Source organism: Mirounga leonina, unplaced genomic scaffold (genome assembly GCF_011800145.1).
Source record: "Mirounga leonina isolate KUSES-001 unplaced genomic scaffold, KU_Mleo_1.0 Mir_174, whole genome shotgun sequence".
NCBI lineage: Eukaryota > Metazoa > Chordata > Mammalia > Carnivora > Phocidae > Mirounga > Mirounga leonina.
In genome coordinates this window covers 76276950-76296443 of record NW_023270451.1, presented here as the reverse complement: position 1 = coordinate 76296443, position 19494 = coordinate 76276950, and the positions used below count along the sequence as shown (strand labels likewise).

Sequence of the window (19494 nt, the reverse complement as noted above, 5' to 3'; positions counted from 1 at the left end):
GTAGGTCCTCAGTAAGTACTTAAGTGAATGAGTGAATGAATGCTGATCTCAGCAATCAGTACCACTCCCAAAGAGATGAAAAAGTAAGTCACTTTTTAAAAAAGATTTTATTTATTGGGCGCCTGGGTGGCTCAGTTGGTTAAGCGACTGCCTTCGGCTCGGGTCATGATCCTGGAGTCCCGGGATCAAGTCCCGCATCGGGCTCCCTGCTCAGCGAGGAGCCTGCTTCTCCCTCTGACCCTCCCCCCTCTCATGTACTCTCTCTCATTCTCGCTCTCTCAAATAAATAAATAAATCTTAAAAAAAAAAAAAAAAAGTTAAAAAAAAAAATAAAAAGATTTTATTTATTTCCCAGAGAGAGAGAGAAAGAGAGAGAGGGAGCGCACAAGCAGGGGGAGTGGCAGGCAGAGGGAAGCAGGCCCCCCACTGAGTAAGGAGACTGATGCCGGACTTGATCCCAGGGTCCTAGGATCATGACCTGAGCTTTAGGCATCCGCCTGACTGAGCCACCCAGGTGTCCCAATAAATCATTTTTTGAAGAGAAATTTTTTGTTAACTTTTACCGAGAATTCTCTTTAGTTTCTCCATTCAGCCCACCTTCCCTTCCTCACCTTTTTCTATTTCTTACTCTTCTTAATTTCAACATTAAATCTCATTACTCCAAACACTATAATAAATACCATAAAAGGGAAAAAACATAAGAACTGAAATGTGGAAATTTTGTAAATTATATTATCCAAATACATTAATATATATGCCTGTATTTTTTTATCCTATAGACCTGTAATGCCTATGGGACAAAATACATTCACAATGTTTTACTGTATGTGGGTCAAAATAAAATACCAAATGCTTTTACAAGTTCCCTTAATGAGTGAGAATCATCAAACTAAAAAGGATTTCAGTAAGTCATCTGACTTGCCACCTGTATATCAAGGTAAAATTCATCAGTTTAAAAAATATTTCTAGTGACAGAGAATCTGTGACTTTGCTTGATGTTTGTTGTTAAGCTCCTAGTACAACAAAAGTATTTGTTTCAAGTTTCATATATTATCATGTGCTTGCTCTATTCTGTGTTTATGGTCTACATCCAAATGATGTGTTTATGACTCCATCTTCTCTTTTTCACTGAATAGCCTCAGAGACACACTAGTTTCTTCAGACTTGTTAAAACAGTTTATAAAACTGTACACATCTCTAAAACAGATCTGAAGAGTTCAGGGAATACTGAGAGGATGATTTGAGGTTCTCAGGTAATAAGCATTTATTGAGAATCACTATACAGAAATATGACACCGAAATATATTAAAGTATCGAGGGGCGCCTGAGTGGCTCAGTTGGTTAAGCAACTGCCTTCGGCTCAGGTCATGATCCTGGAGTCCCGGGATCGAGTCCCGCATCGGGCTCCCTGCTCGGCAGGGAGTCTGCTTCTCCCTCTCCCACTCCCCGTTTGTGTTCCCTCTCTCATTGTGTCTTTCTCTGTCAAATAAATAAATAAATAAAATCTTTAAAAAAAAAAAAAGTATCGAACTATGAAAAACAATATGCTTTAACAATGACTTCCAAATCTCATTCTACTTTGCCTGGGAGTAACTGGTCTTTACTCTTTTATATTTTTTCAAGATTCATCCTATCAGATAGGTCCAAGATTTAAAATTTGCTTCAAAATAACAAACAAAAGGACATTAAGTGATTATAAATAAGGTAGCTATGTGGTAAAGATTTATTGAAGCTGATATATGGGTACATGAAGTTCATTATACAATTCTACTTCTATTTATAGTTAAAATTTTCTATTACAGAAGTTAAAGATTCTTCCCTCAGAATGATTCATTATAGAATAAAAGTTAAAAGTACAATTAAGTTGTAATTTAACTTATAAAAACTGACCATCAACACTATAGTTCATCTCAACTACATGCATGTACAGTCGACCCTTAAACAACCACGCAGGTCCACTTATATGCGCATTTTTCATAGTACAGTACTATAAATGTACTTTCATTATGATTTTATTAATATTTTCTCCAGCTTCCTTTATTGTAAGAATACAGTTTATAAATATACATATACACACATAATATAAACAAAACATTGTCAATCGCCTGTTTATGTTATCAGTAAGGTTTCCAGTCACCAATAGGCTATCAGTAGTTAAGCTTTTGATGAGTCAAAAGTTGTAACAGGGATTTATACCTGCACAGGGCTTGGTGCCCCTAGCCCTGTATTGTTCAGGGACCAACTGTGTATTTTTATTTAATCATTAATCCAATTAATGAATAAATTTGCTGAGCAACCTCAACTAAAGACACACTAAACTAGAACAAGATGCTAGAATACATGGTCTCTGGGTCACCTTAAAAAAAAAAAAAAATCACTTCAGGGGCACCTAGGTGGCTCAGGGGGTTAAGCATCTGCCGTCTGCCTTCCACTCAGGTCATGATCTCAGGGTCCTGGGATGGAGCCCTGTGTTGGGCTCCCTTGCTCAGCATGGAGCCTGCTTCTCCCTCTGCCACTCTCCCTGCTTGTGTGCGCCTGAGCGTGCGCATGCCGACAAATAAATAAAATCTTAAAAAAAAAAAAAATTTTTTTAATTACTTCCATAAGCCTAAAGTATATTAAGTATATAAAATTAATGACTACAAGATTACTTAGTACGACAGAAAAAAGTTATTTCCCAAGGGCATATGTACCCCAAGTTGAATAGTTCAGGGTATTCGTGTGCCAATCAACAATGCTATAAACAATATTGAAGACTTAGTTTTTAAAGTTTAATAGTAAAGTTTTAATTATTCACTGGGAAGCTTTTTTTTTATTTTATTTTATTTTTTTTTAAGATTCTATTTATTTGCGAGAGAGAGAATGAGACAGAGAGCATGAGAGGGAGGAGGGTCAGAGGGAGAAGCAGACTCCCTGACGAGCAGGGAGCCTGATGTGGGACTTGATCCCAGGACTCCAGGATCATGACCTGAGCTGAAAGCAGTCACTTAACCAACTGAGCCACCCAGGCGCCCCCACTGGGAAGCTTTTATTTTTTTTTATTTTTTTAAAGATTTTTAAATTTATTTGACAGAGAGAGACACAGCGAGAGAGGGAACACAAGCAGGGGGAGTGGGAGAGGGAGAAGCAGGCTTCCTGCCAAGCAGGGAGCCCCATGCGGGGCTCGATCCCAGGACCCTGAGACCACGACCTGAGCCGAAGGCAGACGCTCAACCGACTGAGCCACCCAGGCACCCCTCACTGGGAAGCTTTTAATGTGCCTCTGACTTCCTAGGCACCAAAGGTGTTTTGGTTTAGGCAATCTCTATAAATGCTTGTTAAAGGAATGCACATTTTTTAATTGAATAAAATGCAAATACCAAAATCTGCTTAATACAAGGACATAAAATATACTTCGAAAGCCAAAACTGGGGGCGCCTGGGTGGCTCAGAGGGTTGGGCGTCTGCCTTTGGCTCGAGTCACGATCTCAGGGTCCTGGGATTGAGTCCCACATTGGGCTCCCTGCTTAGCAGAGACCCTGCTTCTCCCTCTGCCTGCCATTCCCCTGCGCTCTCTGACAAATAAAATCTTAAAAAAAAAAAAAGGCCAAAACTGGTAAAACTTAGTTTGCAAAATCTGGCATTTTTACAAATTGGGCAGCTCTTGTTATGTAAATTAAAAAGGAAAAAAAATGAAGCCAGTTATCTGGACTAATGCTAAGAACAACTGTTAAAAAATATCAAAATAGCCCTAAACAAACAAATTTGAGAAACTGAGTTTAGAGTACCTAAGGACTAATTTTTTCCCATCTGCATGTGGAACTACTGCTGTCATTATTTAGATAAGCAACTCAACAAACCCAAGATACTCTCCAGCTCCTTACGTGTTAAAAGATAACACATTTCCCACTAACAATCGTTAATTTTTCAAACTCAAGTTAGTTTTTTAACAGACTTATGGGTGGACTGATTACTCATTCAACACAATGGAGGGACACTGTTCTAGATGCTGAGGACATAGCACAGAACAAAACATCCCTGCCCTTATTATGAAACTTACATTCTAGTGGCTGGTTGAGAAAATTCTGTGGTTTCTTTCTTTCTTATCACTTATTCTGCTTCACCATACTTTCATGGCTCTTTTACATATGTACTATCAAATAGACTTCAACAGTTTTAAAGTTCAGGCTTATATGTACCCAAGTAACTGATTTTAGACCAGCCCTTAAACAGAATAGTTTTAAAAAGCAATAAAGGACTTTCAATTAGTAAAAACTTCACTTCAGATAAAAACCAGAACTTATTGGGCAATGTAAAATCAACTCAGTCAGAATTTTTGACAACTAATATTCCTACTCTTCAAAAAGGCAGAAAAAATTTTTACTTTATCCTTGTATTTCTCAATTTTAAACTTTAAATTCTATTTCTGAGCAGAATCTCTTTTTTAAACAAAATTTCATGGAAAATACCTAAACTTGAAATGTGTAAAATTCCCATTGAAATAGGAAAGACTGGCCAGTCCGCCAGTCCCCATGACCTTAGTGCATGAAATGCCTCCAAAGATACTTCAGAAACATTTGAAAGTCACTGTCCTAAGTAAATGTGCTATCTAAAAAACTAACAAAAACCATAAAAATATTTTTTAAAGTATTTAGACTTAAATAACTCCAAGATTCTTGTGTTGTATAATATACTGTAATTCTCTGTGAGACATCTGACAAGCACAATTTCTCTGAGCCTTAATTTTTCCCACCTATGAAATGATGACCTTACACTACAATACATGATGGTCTGTCAACCCTAAAATCGTACTACGATGAAGGCTGTGATAAAATTAGTAGTGGCCATTTCTGATTTTAGGACAGGCACATCATGAGAGTATACATTTTCATCTTTGCAGATCTTAATTTCAAGCTTCTGTTACCATCTCTGCTTTAGATTTAATGTCTCTAAATTATTACTACTACACATCTTTTTCCAAGATCATAAGAAGCTAGATGGAAAGATTTTTTAAGCACTTCAATGTACTTATCTTCAGGGAAGATATGTACCAGAAATAATGTGTTCAGGGGGAAAAAGGACAACTTTGCTTAGATTTGTTTTGCCTAAATCTGAAAGGGGATGATGCCTACTATTTGCACAGTGACTAGAACAGGAAGAAAGTGTGCCAAAGGAGGAAAAGAATGAGACTAAAACAAGACAATATTCTTGATGACTAGAAGAGTAACACAAGCCTTTCAAATAAAGCAGCTTCCTCAGTTACAAGAAAGTCATGCTTCTTATAAAAATCGTAACCCAAATATATATATATACACACACAATTATTTTGACTCTCTACTCAAATATTTCATACTAATAGTCAGTCGTGAGTGCATTTTTAGAAATCAGACTCTCCATCTCCAAAAATGCCAGAAAATACATTTCTGTATATTCTTCCGCTAAATAATCTAGAGTACTAGTGAGTCATATTCTGCTGGAAGTGACAGATCTGAGGAAAAGGGTAAACTTTAGTTATACAACAAAGAAAAAGCATTATAAAATCAAGTTACAATTCAGTTATTTTCATCTAACGTGTTAAAAAAGAAAAAGAGAAACAGGCATTTCAACATAAAGAGGTATGAACTATTAGACTGTGCCAAAAAAGTTGTTCTAGAGAGACTGGTTGCTAAATAAGTCATAACTCTGTAATTATAAACCATTTGTACACAGGATGAACTATTATAAATAGCTCTTTTTGCTAATAAGGGTCATGAGAAAGTCACACCATGGATGGTTTTGAGTTATCAAGGAGACCATTCTATATGACAACCCTGGAGTCTCACAAAGTCCCATAGCCATCTGTACAAGCTCTGCTTAAATTCTCACAGAGGTTCACAACTACTTAGTATCATCCTTACAAAAGGCAATCTCAGGTCTGTTACATTGACAAAAAGGAGGTATTTTCATCCAGAGTTTCCCTGGCGAGTGCCTGTAGAAGGGTTTTCATTAACTGTTTTTAATCCACCCAAGCACTGTCAATTTTAAGCCACACCATTCAATTCTGTACTATAAGAAAATGTTACCAATTAAGATAATATTTTTCTATCATCATTTCAAAATATGTGTTTCAGAGATGTTAGAATGTGAGAAAATGTGCATCTTATAAATCCACCAGGCAAGAACTTTACAAGAAGGAAAGTCCAAGACCAACCACTCATCCTTTTTTATTTAACAGAATAAAAAATTAAGTATTCCCTACAGAGTAGAAAACATGCTGAGTAAAACTTGGGTTTGGCCCCAGTTATACTTTAAATCAATAGAACTATGTGATTTTGAATACTCATCTACTATCATTACGGCTAACTGTGGATCACAAAACAGCTTTAAGATTTTGTTTTATTTAGAGAAAGAGAATGTCGGATACTTAACCAACTGAGTCACTCAGTTTGCCCCTAAACATCTGACTCTTGGTTTTGGCTCAGATCATGATTTCAGGGTCCTGGGATGGAGCACCACACTGGGCTCAGCGCTCAGTGCAGAGTCTGCTTGTCCTTCTCTCTCTCCCTCTCTGCTCCTCCCCTGGCTCGCACTCTCTTTGTAATAAATAAAAATCTTTAAAAAAGAAATAAATGAGCATAACTGCTTATGTACATTATAAAACATAAAGCACAACTGTGATGTCAGATTTTTATTAATGGCATACCTGACTAATATAACACTATGTCCATGTCTTACTATGGCTGGTTTTATAGTTTTAAAAAATAAAAAAACTAACTTTGTCACTTTGCTAATTAAGCCTGTCCTCAAAAATTATTTGAAGTTATAATTTAGACATTAAATAAAATGACCATTAAATTTAATAGTAAATGCGGAGAATCAAAGTATACTACAGATAATTACCTATTTTACAGATTTCAAATGTTTTATAAGCACATTAAAAATATTTCATGGGGGCGCCTGGGTGGCTCAGTCGTTGAGCATCTGCCTTCGGCTCAGGTCACGATCCCAGAGTCCTGGGATCGAGCCCCACATCGGGCTCCCTGCTCGGTGGGAAGCCTGCTTCTCCCTCTCCCACTCCCCCTGCTTGTGTTCCCTCTCTCACTGTGTCTCTCTCTGTCAAATAAATAAAATCTTAAAAAAAAAAAAAAAAAATTTTATGGACATTCTAAAGAGTAGGAATGAGGATTAATTATCTGTCATAGTTCTAATTCAAGTGCTCAGAATCTGGATTACGTTATTACACTTAAAAAAAAATTTAGGTATCACATAAATTTTTAAATGTAGGCTTTTTTCCCCCCTCTTTTAACATAATACAGTTTCAACAGTCTTTCCTACTGGAAAAAGACAGCAGTGTTTCCTCTTGTATGTGCCTTGATTTCTGTTAGAGTTATTTAACTTTTCCTACCCAGAAAAAAACACTCAATTTAGACTAACTACAGGAACTCATCATGTCTGAAAATGGAAGTCAGAAATCTTTTCTTCATTTCAGTCATTTCTGGCAAATGAGAAATAAAGCCAGCTAAATGTTTAGCTCCTACTAGTCCTCCTCTGCCATCACATGCCAAGGGAAGCTCTTGCAGTGAGTAATCATTCCAACCAAACCCCAAAGTCAGAAAATCAGATCCTTTGTTCCATTTAAATAGGTCCATCATCATGTGGTTTATCTTTTCAAATTAAAATGATGATACTCCAAGGTCAACCAATATCACTAGATATAAAATCTAAATTAAGTGAGCTTTACATCATTAGGAGTCAGAAATATAAATGCATTTTAAGTGACAACACTACTAGCAAATTAAGTTGTGTGAATTTAAGTATTTACTATTAGGTTTTCCTCACTATGATTTCCATAATATAATGTGTACAAATGTAAACATATAATGCTTTGGATAAAAGTCTACTCTGCTCAACAGTAAAGAAAACTATTTTAAAAATCATTTCTATAATTTCAGAACTAAAAGTGCAACTACAGTATAACTGCCTTTATATTCCAAATAAGAAATGCTTTTTCAGAAATTCCTCTGAAGAATGGAAAAAATTATAAAGCAAAGGACAGCAATGACTTTTCAGAGGAATTCCATTTTGCAGCTTTAAATCATCCACCTGAATAAACAATATAAGGGATGCAAATCCCTCCTCTAACACTGTTTTAAAAGAAATCATTGCATAATACCCCTGAAACAAATAATACATTATATGTTAATAGAAAAAAAACATTGCATAATAATTTGACAAAGAATTAAGTCTTTATCAAGTAGTTCCTTTCTGTAGGATACCAATAATCAAATAATAAATTTAATAAATACGTACAGTTCCAGAGAGGACATCATGGGGGCAACAGTTGAGAAGGTGACTCTTGCATACTCTGTCATCACTGAATTTGATTCGTTGACGAGTAGTATCTCCTGCAATATAGAAAAGTTAATAACATTCAAGGTTAGACAACTGGAAAATACTTATTTTCTGAGAGCCCTATCATCTCTAGCTTTTCCTGTGTGGCTACAAACACACACACATTTATTTATAAATCAGCTCAAGAGGGATTAGTTTTTTATATAACATCCTATAGAAAAACTATTTTAGACATGCAGTTGCAGTATGTGTACTGCAAATGTAATTCAAATAGTCAAAGTGGGAAAGCAATGCATTCCGTTAAACAGAGTACTTCAGAAAAGCATAGGATATAGAGCAGGAATGGACTTTAAAGATTATCGAGTCCAACTCCTTCGCACTGCAGATGATGAAACTGATGCCCCAAGAGGTTAAGTGACTTGCAGCAGACCCACTAGGAGAGTTTCTACTGGTATACAATGTTCCCTACTTGATGCTAAGCATAGATTTATTTTGTAATTATTTACATTAATTGAAAAACATAAAAAGTAATCTTGCAAACATTGCATACACACTGCGAATCCCCACTGAACCCCAGACGCCATTTCTTCCACTATTTTGTTCCAGCTGAAGTGTCTCCCTTTTGCTGCTGGGATGAGTTAGAGAGGGTAGAATAGCGTGTTTAAGAGTGTACAAACCTGGAAGAAGGACTTACACACCAGTCAGACAAAGGCACATTGCCTAAATGAAACGTTAACTTTAATGCCTCCAAAGGTACCATACCTTCAAATTTTAGGTGATCTGTGCTACATATGGCCAAACCGGGTATATTTAAATTTATTCTGTCTTCATATAACACAGTACACCCTCCTAAGCAACAGAAGCATCCAACCTCCTAATCAAATATGCCTATCCAACTCAAACTTTAAAGAGTCTAAGAAAAAGAAAGGTAACTAACTCTAGTAACAAAATACAGATGTTAGTTACAATTTTTTTTGCTTAGAATCTCTTTGGGGAAAAAAAAGAAAAAAAAACTCTTAAGGACATTTTTTCTACGTAGAATGATAAGCCCTAAGAAATGTAGGTGTTTTATTCTAGCCTTAAATTGATATCATCATTGATGAACGAAAACCTACTGATGAATTACTGAAGCGAGAACTGTTGGTACCAAAAGAGATTGTAAATACCTCTGTACTTCACATGATGTCTGGGGCACTCCAAAAACTCATCTAGGAAGTGATTCAATTATTTAAATTAATTTCTATTATTCTCATGTGAATAACAAAAAGGTTAAGCCTTTACCCCTTTCACATGGTCTTATTTTGAAGAGCTTAATGCAAAGTCAACTAAATATGTCATTTTTAGGTGGGGTAAGATTTTGTTCAAATTGTTTTAACTCCATTAAAAAGACTTAAAGAACATTCTCATTTGCAATCAGGGTATATAAAATTTAAGAAAAGTAATTTATAGCTAAAATGATAGCTTCAGAGCAGTTCAACAATAGGTTTTCTAGAGGCTAGTCTCTAGTTCAAGTAGGTTACTTTGACACCACAATTTGGAATAAATCATTTAGTGTTCACGCCTGCTACTATAATAAAGGTTATTTTGATGGTCCTTTTTTCCTTTTAAACACAACTGCTTTTGTTCCACATTCATTAACACATCTGAAAAGTTAGTGATAACTCACGGCTCGGCGAATGCGGGGCCTTTCTGACACTCCCTTGCAGATTGAAGTAGGCAGGCATAGATACATTGAACCTTTACAAATAAAACAAGGGGCCAGATTGTTCAGTTTGTATAGAATAGACTCTGCCAGCAATTTCAATACAGCATCTAGAAGTACATGTTGACTGTAAAGATTCTTGTATATGAAAACAAAAGTGAACAAAATCAGGGTGTTTTATTTTGCAAAATATTGACTTAACAAGTGTAACCCTAAGAAGAATAAGACTGACCATAGATAGGAAAAAGTCCAACGCTAGAACTCTGGGAAATGGTCTCTGGGCCAACTGGGGTTTTAAAAAAAATGCTTTTTTAAAGACTTTATCTCATTAAGACTTTGGTGAGGGCCTAAGTTCACATTAGAATGGTACTATGATAAGCTAGCACCAGAAGGGCAATGCTATATATTCAAGTTTTTTGCTTACTGGCATGTAAGAAAAAATGTCTTATTTTCAATCTGTACCCAAATTATGCTAAGAAACTTAAAGATGATGTAGTTTTAAATACAAAAAAAAAACCACAAAAAATCCTTACATATCTAGGACTCTCCCTACTACAGTATCTAAGCTTTTTAGCATGCAACAACTGTATTGTTTCAATGCTATGTCAAACTAATGGCTCAATAATATTATAAACCAGGCCTTAAAATAAAATCAAGATTCTTAGAAGTTTTACTAATCAAACATTTTGTAAAGTAGGGCGACTGTTTTTGCTTCAGAAATCACAACATTAAGTCAAATATTAAGATACATGTGCCCTGAAGACACAGCTGTCAGGCAAAATATAAGAATGCCAAATACGAATTTAGCAAACATTATCCCCAATGAACTCTTACAAAAAGCATATTTCTATAAATGCAAAAAAGCATTTTAAAGTAACTTCTCACTGCATAAGAATGGTTGCTCTATAGACATTTGATAACTGCAAACACAATAAATACAGCTATCAAATATCAGCTTACACATTAGAAAAACCTTTAAGACCATGAAATAATAAAACCCCTAATAATTTCAGATACAGAAATATCCCGAGATGGACTAGCAACTAAGTATCTGTTCATTGGTATTTTTAAAGTTTTACTTAAGAGACTTTAAGGTTAATATCTTAAAATAATTTGGCTATATTACCATGCAGTGTTTAATAAATTTATTTGGGCTTATGCCATGAAACGTATAATTTAGCTAAACCAACAAAGAATTTTAAAATAAAAATACTGGTAATTTTGGTTTCTATCAAGGTATCTGGCCCAAACCATGTTTTTCAAAAGAAACAAGGTAAAACAGCGCCCATTTGAAAAAAAAAGGGGGGGGGGGGCAGACTACAATTAATAGAAAACAATTATGAACCAGATCTTTTAATAAAAAGAATTACTTCATGAATTCAAATACTGTATCTTTGGGTTTTCTGGGCATATAGTCATATAAAAATAACCTGAGTTAAAAAAAAACAATTACCCTCTTACACTAACATTGGATCCAAATCATAGAATCAAACCTATTAGTGCACATATCCTTTGTGCTAGTCAATGGGGTTACAAATAGGCATATAATTACAAGCTCTCTACCTTCAAGGAGTCCATGATAGTGACAGAGAAATAGGACACCTAATTGAAATAACAAGTAATAAAGTAGCATGACCCGAATGCCAAATGGATGTCTCTAGCAGTAGTACTTCGGGAATTCTAAGACTAGAATGGCCACCAAGGATGGAGAGGTTAGAAAAGGCTTCATACAAAAAGTAGAAGCCAAAATTTAAAGAAAAGATAGGACTCAGACCACAGGAAAGAAGAAGAACATTTCAAACTGGAGTATTATCTTTGACAAAGCTTATAAAGGCAGAAAGGTTTAGGGAATTGTAAATACTCCAAGTCAAATTCGGCTTTGGAAAATGGCTACATGTAGGGGAATAGCAAAGCTGAGGCCAGAACAGTATTTCTTGGGTAAAATTTGATTTCTTAATTTTTTCATTTTTTTTCTTCAATCCAGATTTTTAGTGTAAACAAAGTTTAAAAAGTTTAAAAATAACGAACAGAGATTAAACCAAGTTATCTGAATTAACAGCAATACAGTGTCCTACCCATAAAAACATGGAGGTTTCTCTGCCCTGTAACCTCTACAATAATTAATTAGGCTTTGTACGTAACTACAATCTAAGTTTTTAGCATTAGCAACTTGATTTATAACTTTGGTAGGCAAAGTGTTCTTCATTTGAATGGAAGCATCAAAATTTCTGTTAATATTTATTACCAAGCAACTAACTTCAGAGTAAAAACTTTAATTCTCTCTTTGGTTCAACCCCTCCATGAGTTTCATGAATTGTAATTTGTACTTGGGAACACCTGAGTTACAAGTGTACAATAAAAACTGGAATGCCTATTATTCCTCTTAAGGCTTCTGAGGAAGTTAACAGGGCCTAATGTGGTACTGAGGCAGTTTCCCTTGGGGAACACAGGCCACTCTAAAAAGGCAGCTCCTGCCCAGACTGTACTCAAATACTGCTATGCTCAAAATCCCCTTCAATCTGTTGGGAGGGAAAAATAAGCCCACTGTAAATCCCAACACCGCTATTTTATGGTCCTGCCTCTTCTGAAACTAACTTAAACTGTAGTAGTAACACTTAAAACTTCAGCCTAGATGGTATCTGACAATTTACATGGTGCATGCTATTTTCCCAATGCCCACCCCCTCCCCCCTCCAGTGCCACCCACCCTCTCCCTCCCATACAAACAATAAATCAAATAAATTTTCACAGATTTAGGTGCTATTTTAAAAACATCAAAATTTTACTTTACCCATTCTCTCCGATGCTCCCTGTATTTTTTTAAGCTGTGAGTGGATGACCATGCTATGTGATCAACAACTGTGAAGGCTAAGCAAAAGTGAACTGAGTTTAGTATTGTAATTAAAAGAACCTTAAAGTTTGTAATATTTGACATATATAATGGTATGCAGAATCCTTATTTTACTGCATATTATCAGGCATTAATGGCAAACAATTTATAAAAACAACTAATTAGTATTTCTTTTGTATAGAATTAGTTTAGAGCTTAGCTTAGGGAAAACAGAGAAGAAAACTCAACAGCACACAAAACAAATGGAAGCAACCCCTAGTTTATAAATGGGGCCAGAAGAGGGAAAGCCCTCCCATATTCTCCAATGTGACAACCAAAGCCCTCCCCACAGGTACACTTGTTAGGGAACAAGTGTCACCACTGCCTTAGGACAGGATAGGCACATTCCCTCTGAAATAAAATCCATATCCCTTCAGTGAAAGGAAAGCAGAGCAAGAAAAAGAGGTGTATAACTGATAGCTTAAAGTTTCTCATTTCCCTGTGCCTCGGAATCATCAAATGCAGAGAAATGTTTCACTCTTATTACCACTTCTTATAATATATCAGCTACTGGGGGGCGCCTGGGTGGCTCAGTTGGTTAAGTGACTGCCTTCGGCTCAGGTCACGATCCTGGAGTCCTGGGATCGAATCCGCATCGGGCTCCCTGCTCGGCAGGGAGTCTACTTCTCCCTCTGACCCTCCCCCCTCATGCTCTCTTTCTCTGTCTCATTGTCTCTAATAAATAAATAAAACCTTTAAAAATAATAATAATAATATATCAGCTACTGGGTCCACGTAGTAACACAGAAACTATATTAAAAAAACTACATAAAGGCCAATCTCTAGTCTAGTACAGGGCAGGAAGACACTTGCCCTGTCCCAGGAAACCCTTGTCTTCAGAGGTAAAAGCAGGTGATTCCTGCAGCACAGTGTGATTACTTTTACATTCTTCGCAAACTTTCATATCAACTCCACTAACTTGTCCCACCTACCTTTGCTGTTCCTTTAGAACTCAGCCTAAAGCTCATCTATAGAACTCATTTGTAATTATCCTTTTAAAAAGAAATCTTTTACTCCATGTAAATGTTAATACACTTAGTTTAATTCACTATACAGTTCAAAGTATAGAATTTGTTTTGTAAAAGGACTCACTACCACGTCTTAACATATTATGACTATAGGTGCTTTGAAACAGTTAACACGACATGATACATGTCAAACTTTTCAGGAATGTATTTATTACATAAGGAAAGAAAGAGTACTCAGACAAAGGTGGCAGTGGGAAAAACCAATTATGGCATTGTCCCTTCCAAATATAGTCACTTCTATCTAACAGAACTTATAAAGTCATACCAAGTAAGTAGTAGCAAATTTCTTTTCCTCCAGAAAAAATGCAAAAGTAAGGGTACTATATGGTCCAGAAAGGCTATCCCTCCTAATCATTCCATAGGGTTTATAATTACAAATAGGTACTACTATTATCCCATCAGAACCCCCAAGACAAGCCCAATACTTAAGAACTTAAAATACTTAAAAACTGCAATGCCCATTGTAGAAATTGCTAGAACAAGTTCATTCTTACTGAATATGATCAAAGATTAATAATGCTAAAATAACGTTTTAAATCTACCAGCCTACTTGTCTATGAACATCCATGTAACAAAATTATAAGGAACGAGACAGGGGAACAGCCTTGCTATTAGGTGAAAAAGCTTACAGGATATTTAAGAGCTAACAGAATGGTGATGGAAATGTGAGAACAGGAATACTAAAGTAGCTACATTCCAAGGGCTCTATTCCACCCCTCGCCACAACTGTATCTTCTCTCATTACACAAGCATAGAATCTTGGCCACTGGCAGGGGTGGTGGTAGAATCTATGCTTTAGGAAATCTATCAACATGTTTCTCCTTTTAGATTTAAGAAATACATTAGAGGGGCGCCTGGGTGGCTCAGTTGGTTAAGTGACTGCCTTCGGCTCAGGTCATGATCCTGGAGTCCTGGGATCGAGTCCCACATCAGGCTCCCTGCTCGGCAGGGAGTCTGCTTCTCCCTCTGACCCTCCTCCCTCTCATGCTCTCTGTCTCTCATTCTCTCTTTCTCTCAAATAAATAAAATCTTTAAAAAAAAAAAAAAAAAAGAAATACATTAGAAAAGCCTGAAAAAACTGTTACCTAAAAATTAAATCCTAGAAGCAGATTATATAGAATGTGTTTTATGATATATGTCCTAAAGGAAAGTCAGTCATTAAAAAGTTGCAGCCTGCTAAATTTTCTATTTTGATACTTACTTGCAGAGCTGCAATGCTGATACAGTAACACTTGTACTGGGGCTATCTGGTGCCTTCTATCACCAGAACGTTCTATACACAAAATCAGAAGTAATGAAAGCTATCTCTGGCTATGAAGATATAGCTGAAAAGAACCAGAGAGAAAGTGATTGGCTGATTTACCAAAAAGACAAATTTTCATCGGTTGGCTATAGCTATAAAAGCTAAGCAGAGTCTCCCCAAATCAAAAAACAGTGAAGGAAAGAAACAAGAAAGGAAAAGAAATGAGAATATCAAAGGACAAAAGTGACAAACAACTCAATGATAAAGGAAGTTAAAATGAAAAACAGAGATTACCATGAAGGAGACGGAGCCTTACAACTACTGAAATGACACAGCAGAAATACTGTGTCACGTTGAATACACACCAAATTCACAAGGATTGCCTCTGGAGAAAGGACTGTGACTGTGAAGGGGACAGAGGGACTTCATTTGTAATGTTTTGTTTTGTTTTTAATTTGAAGAAAATACACAAAATAACATTTGTTCACTCCTATAGGTGTTTGATAGTCTTTTGTATTTTTTAACAGTTTTTGCTAAATTAGACCCCCTATAACCAGCATCACAGAATTCATCACTTAAAAATAAACATAACTGGGGGCGCCTGGGTGGCTCAGTCGTTAAGCGTCTGCCTTCGGCTCAGGTCATGATCCCAGGGTCCTGGGATCGAGCCCCACATCAGGCTCCCTGCTCAGCTGGGAGCCTGCTTCTCCCTCTCCCTCCCGTTCCCCCTGCTTGTGCTCCCTCTCTAAAAAAAAATAAAAAAATTAAAAATAAATAAATAAATAAACATAACTGTTCATGTGTAAACCTTCATTCCCCACTAGACTTTCAGTCCCTCTAAGATTAGAGTCCTGTATCACTACTTTATTGCAGAGACAAAAGACAACAGAAACAAATGTATCCATAATCTCTAAGGAAAGGAAGAAGTAACTAAAGCAACTCAGCAACCTGGGGATATTCGGGAAAGGAAAGGAAAGATTTGATTCCTATCAACAATTACTATACCCTAAAGCACATCAGCCAGTAAATACACAGAACAACATGTCTAGGGAAGTTAAGTAACATGGGAATTTCTCAAAATACAAAAGCATGGTTTCTAGAATCTGAGATGGATCAACTATTTTCCTAGCAAGCATATCCTGTTGTTCCCCTATCCACAACATAAAACCACAGCCACTTCCCCCCCAGTTTCTAGTCTATCTTTTTTAAGTAGCCTTTCCCAGGGCCAGGCACCTTTCCACATTCCCATTGTGAAACAGGTTGGTGAAATCCCACAGAACTGCTGGCTACCATGGGCCAAAACACTATTGGAGAGGTGAGAATTCAAGCTAAGTGAGGTAATTTCACCCTGTGGGCTAGATGAACCTCTCTAGGGACTCCTAGATGGCTCTATCTCATAGGTATGTATCTCTTCTGGTCATTCATTTCTACTTCAGGGCTTGGGTATGTACAGTTCAAACAGCTTTTTCTTTCACATGAATAACCAGAACAGTATTTTCCGAAGTATGAGATTTATACAAAAGATGATTTTAGGTGTTATCCAATTGCACCAACAGGATTTCACCAACATTTTAAACACCACTGAATCTTTTAGTGATTATTTATCATGATTAACTTTAAAGTACATGATGAAGTCCACCTGGTGCTTAACATCTAACAAGTTCTAATGTTTAGCACGTGTGACAACAGAGTCTAAGCTATCTTTTTTTTAAGTTCTCTCTTAAAATACCATGCTGTTCTCACTGTATTTTTCTGGTGACATAAATTTTCATTTTAAAATTAACTTTAATTTTTAGAAAGTGAGTTGACATGAAGAAAATATTAAACAGAAAACAGTAAAAAACAGTCAAGGTGGTATGTGTGACTAACATTTGGGAAACATTTATCTAGAACAGAGTTTCTCAAACTTTTAATGTGCATCAGAGTCATGTAGAAGGCTTCTTAAATCACAGATTATTGGTTCCAATCCCCAGAATTTCTGGAGTCAGCCCAAGAATTTGCATTTCTAACAAGTTCCCAGGTATTGCTAAAGTCTGGGGACCACACTTTGAGAATCACTCATCAAAACACTGGTCAACAAGCTTTTCCCTAAAGGGCCAAACAGCAAATATTTCAAACTCGCCAGCCATATATGTCTCTTGCAACTACTCAACTCTGCTGTTTTAAGGCAAAGCAGCAATAAACAGTAGGTACACAAATGGGCATGGCTGTATTCATATAAAACTTTATTTACAAAATGCAGGGCAGCCATAATGCCAATCCTGATCTAAAATATACCTTCAAATAACTAAAAAAGGGTATACTGTGTAATCTAATAGTAGGACAAAATGAAGAGGCAGTGAACAGCTAAGTATACTATAGATCCTATCCAAAAAATATCCAACTTATTTTATTGAAAAGTAAAACTTTGGAAAGTTCTAACTCTGAAAGAGAAAACTGAAGTCTCAAGAAGATAAAAACAAAACAATTTACCATGCATTCAGGAGACATGACAAAAGACTCAGCAAGGGCAGCTGGTTAAATTCTTTTCATGTTGAATCACACAGGTGAAACATCACTGCACATGGTTCACAACTAAATTAGAACATATGGATCAATACCTAGTGAGCTTTTTTTGTTAGAAAAAAATTTAAAAAGACTCCTTTCTCTAGCCCATGTTAAACAGCAAAATGACATTTATTCAGTTTTTACAAAACTACGCTTTTCTATAACCTCAATCACCTTATAAAAATTGATTAACTGATGTATTTTGGCCTTGCCTTTCAATTTCTACCCTAGCGGCTATAAGTGCATGAGAATTTAAACCAAAAAGGAACAGAATGACTTCTCTGCAGGTGCTGAATTCACAAGATTCCTGTTAGAAATATACCCTCTCTCTCGCTCCCTCATTCTTTCTCCAGCAAAATGTTCCAACTTTCTTCATCTTCTTCGTCTACAACTTCTTAGTAGACTCAGCTGGTTAGAACAATCATTTATATTTCCTCACAGATTATACTAATAGCCCTGAGCTTTTAGGATTCAACCCATTTCATGTACCTTTCTAGAATTTCATCCTTGAGGAGAATATGCCTCATTTATCTAGTTTTGCCCACACTTAAGTGACCTTCAGTTTTAAGCCATCTACCTATCTTTGCAACCCCACCACTTGCCTGAATCCCACCACTTGCCTAAACTTCAAGCTTTAATGTCTGTACGAACCACCTGATACTGAACACCACTATCTGACTCATTAAAAGACCATGATCCAGGACACCTTTCCGGCTACCTATCTTGAACATGCAGCTCACCACCATTTTTCCTTATGTGACATCTTATCCAAATCAAAGCACTTATTTGCTGCTTACAGAGCCTATGCAGTGATAGACAAAATGATTTTTCTTTGGTTTCAATTTATTTCTTTACCCAAAGTAAAAGAATATCTCACAAGCATAGGCTTCCCTGAGGAAAGCTAAACAACTGCAGAGAATCCAAGGACAAAACAAGATTATATGAAATGATACTATTACTGTTTTCTGGGCTGTTTTGCAGACTGAAATATTCAGAGTTCAAAATGCAAAATGAGTTAAAGTTTGTTTAAAACAGATTCACCATATGGAAGTTAACAGAGCTTTCAGTGTTTTGATATGCCTGAACCTCTGATGAAGTCAAATATTCACTACAACTCTTATTTAGCCTGATGTTTAACTACCGTTTAACCTTATTTTCACCAAAATTTCTTATGTTAAAAGAATTTACAAGCTCTGGGGTAAGATATACCCGTTACCATTTTTAAAAATGTGTGCTTGTACATTAAAGGCTATGCCTCCTTCACTTAAAATGAACAATCCAAGTGGAATAGAATGGCTTACAACTGACCAAGAAATAAATATGGCTCATTATGCTAATGAGAAAAATTTAAAAAAAAATGCTCTCAATGTTGATGACAAGTCAAGGAACACAGATTAAAGATGACTTTATGAAGAAAATCCACTGAAGAAAAAACTACTTCTATCTTTGATTCAATGGTTTATTTTGCAGAAAGGCAGCAATGTCACACTATCCTACAGGTTCAACAATTATGTATTACTAACCTTATATCAGGAACAAGTAAATGATTTTCTGAACTCTATTTTCCTGGTTACCTCCTAGCATGAGTAGTACCCTTTTTAATTTTACATTCTATAAAACTACCCCACAGTGTAACTGATCACCAAAAATAGTAAATTAGGACTAAATGTACTCTATTATCTAAGAAAGTACATCACTGTATGTTCAGAAAGATTACCCTCAAAAAGAGGCACAATTATCTGAAAGCTTTAACTTGCCCTAGACATTCCCTAATCA

General features: G+C 36.1%; 1 protein-coding gene across 8 annotated transcripts in view; it reads right to left on the bottom strand.

Annotated features, from left to right (window-relative positions):
- Positions 1 to 19494, bottom strand: part of LOC118021145 (putative RNA-binding protein Luc7-like 2) — a 61899-nt gene that overhangs the window by 38024 nt on the left and 4381 nt on the right. For 3 of the 8 annotated variants that reach the window (XM_035021203.1, XM_035021207.1, XM_035021204.1), the window contains 2 exons: positions 9976 to 10046; positions 8268 to 8362 (listed from right to left, as the gene is read on the bottom strand). In XM_035021203.1, the coding sequence (XP_034877094.1) occupies positions 8268 to 8362; positions 9976 to 10046 (166 nt within the window). Of the gene's footprint in view, positions 1 to 8267; positions 8363 to 8863; positions 8998 to 9975; positions 10047 to 12801; positions 13481 to 19494 lie in introns of those variants that run through there. The other 5 variants (XM_035021205.1, XM_035021208.1, XM_035021206.1 and 2 more) reach the window with 4 other exon arrangements.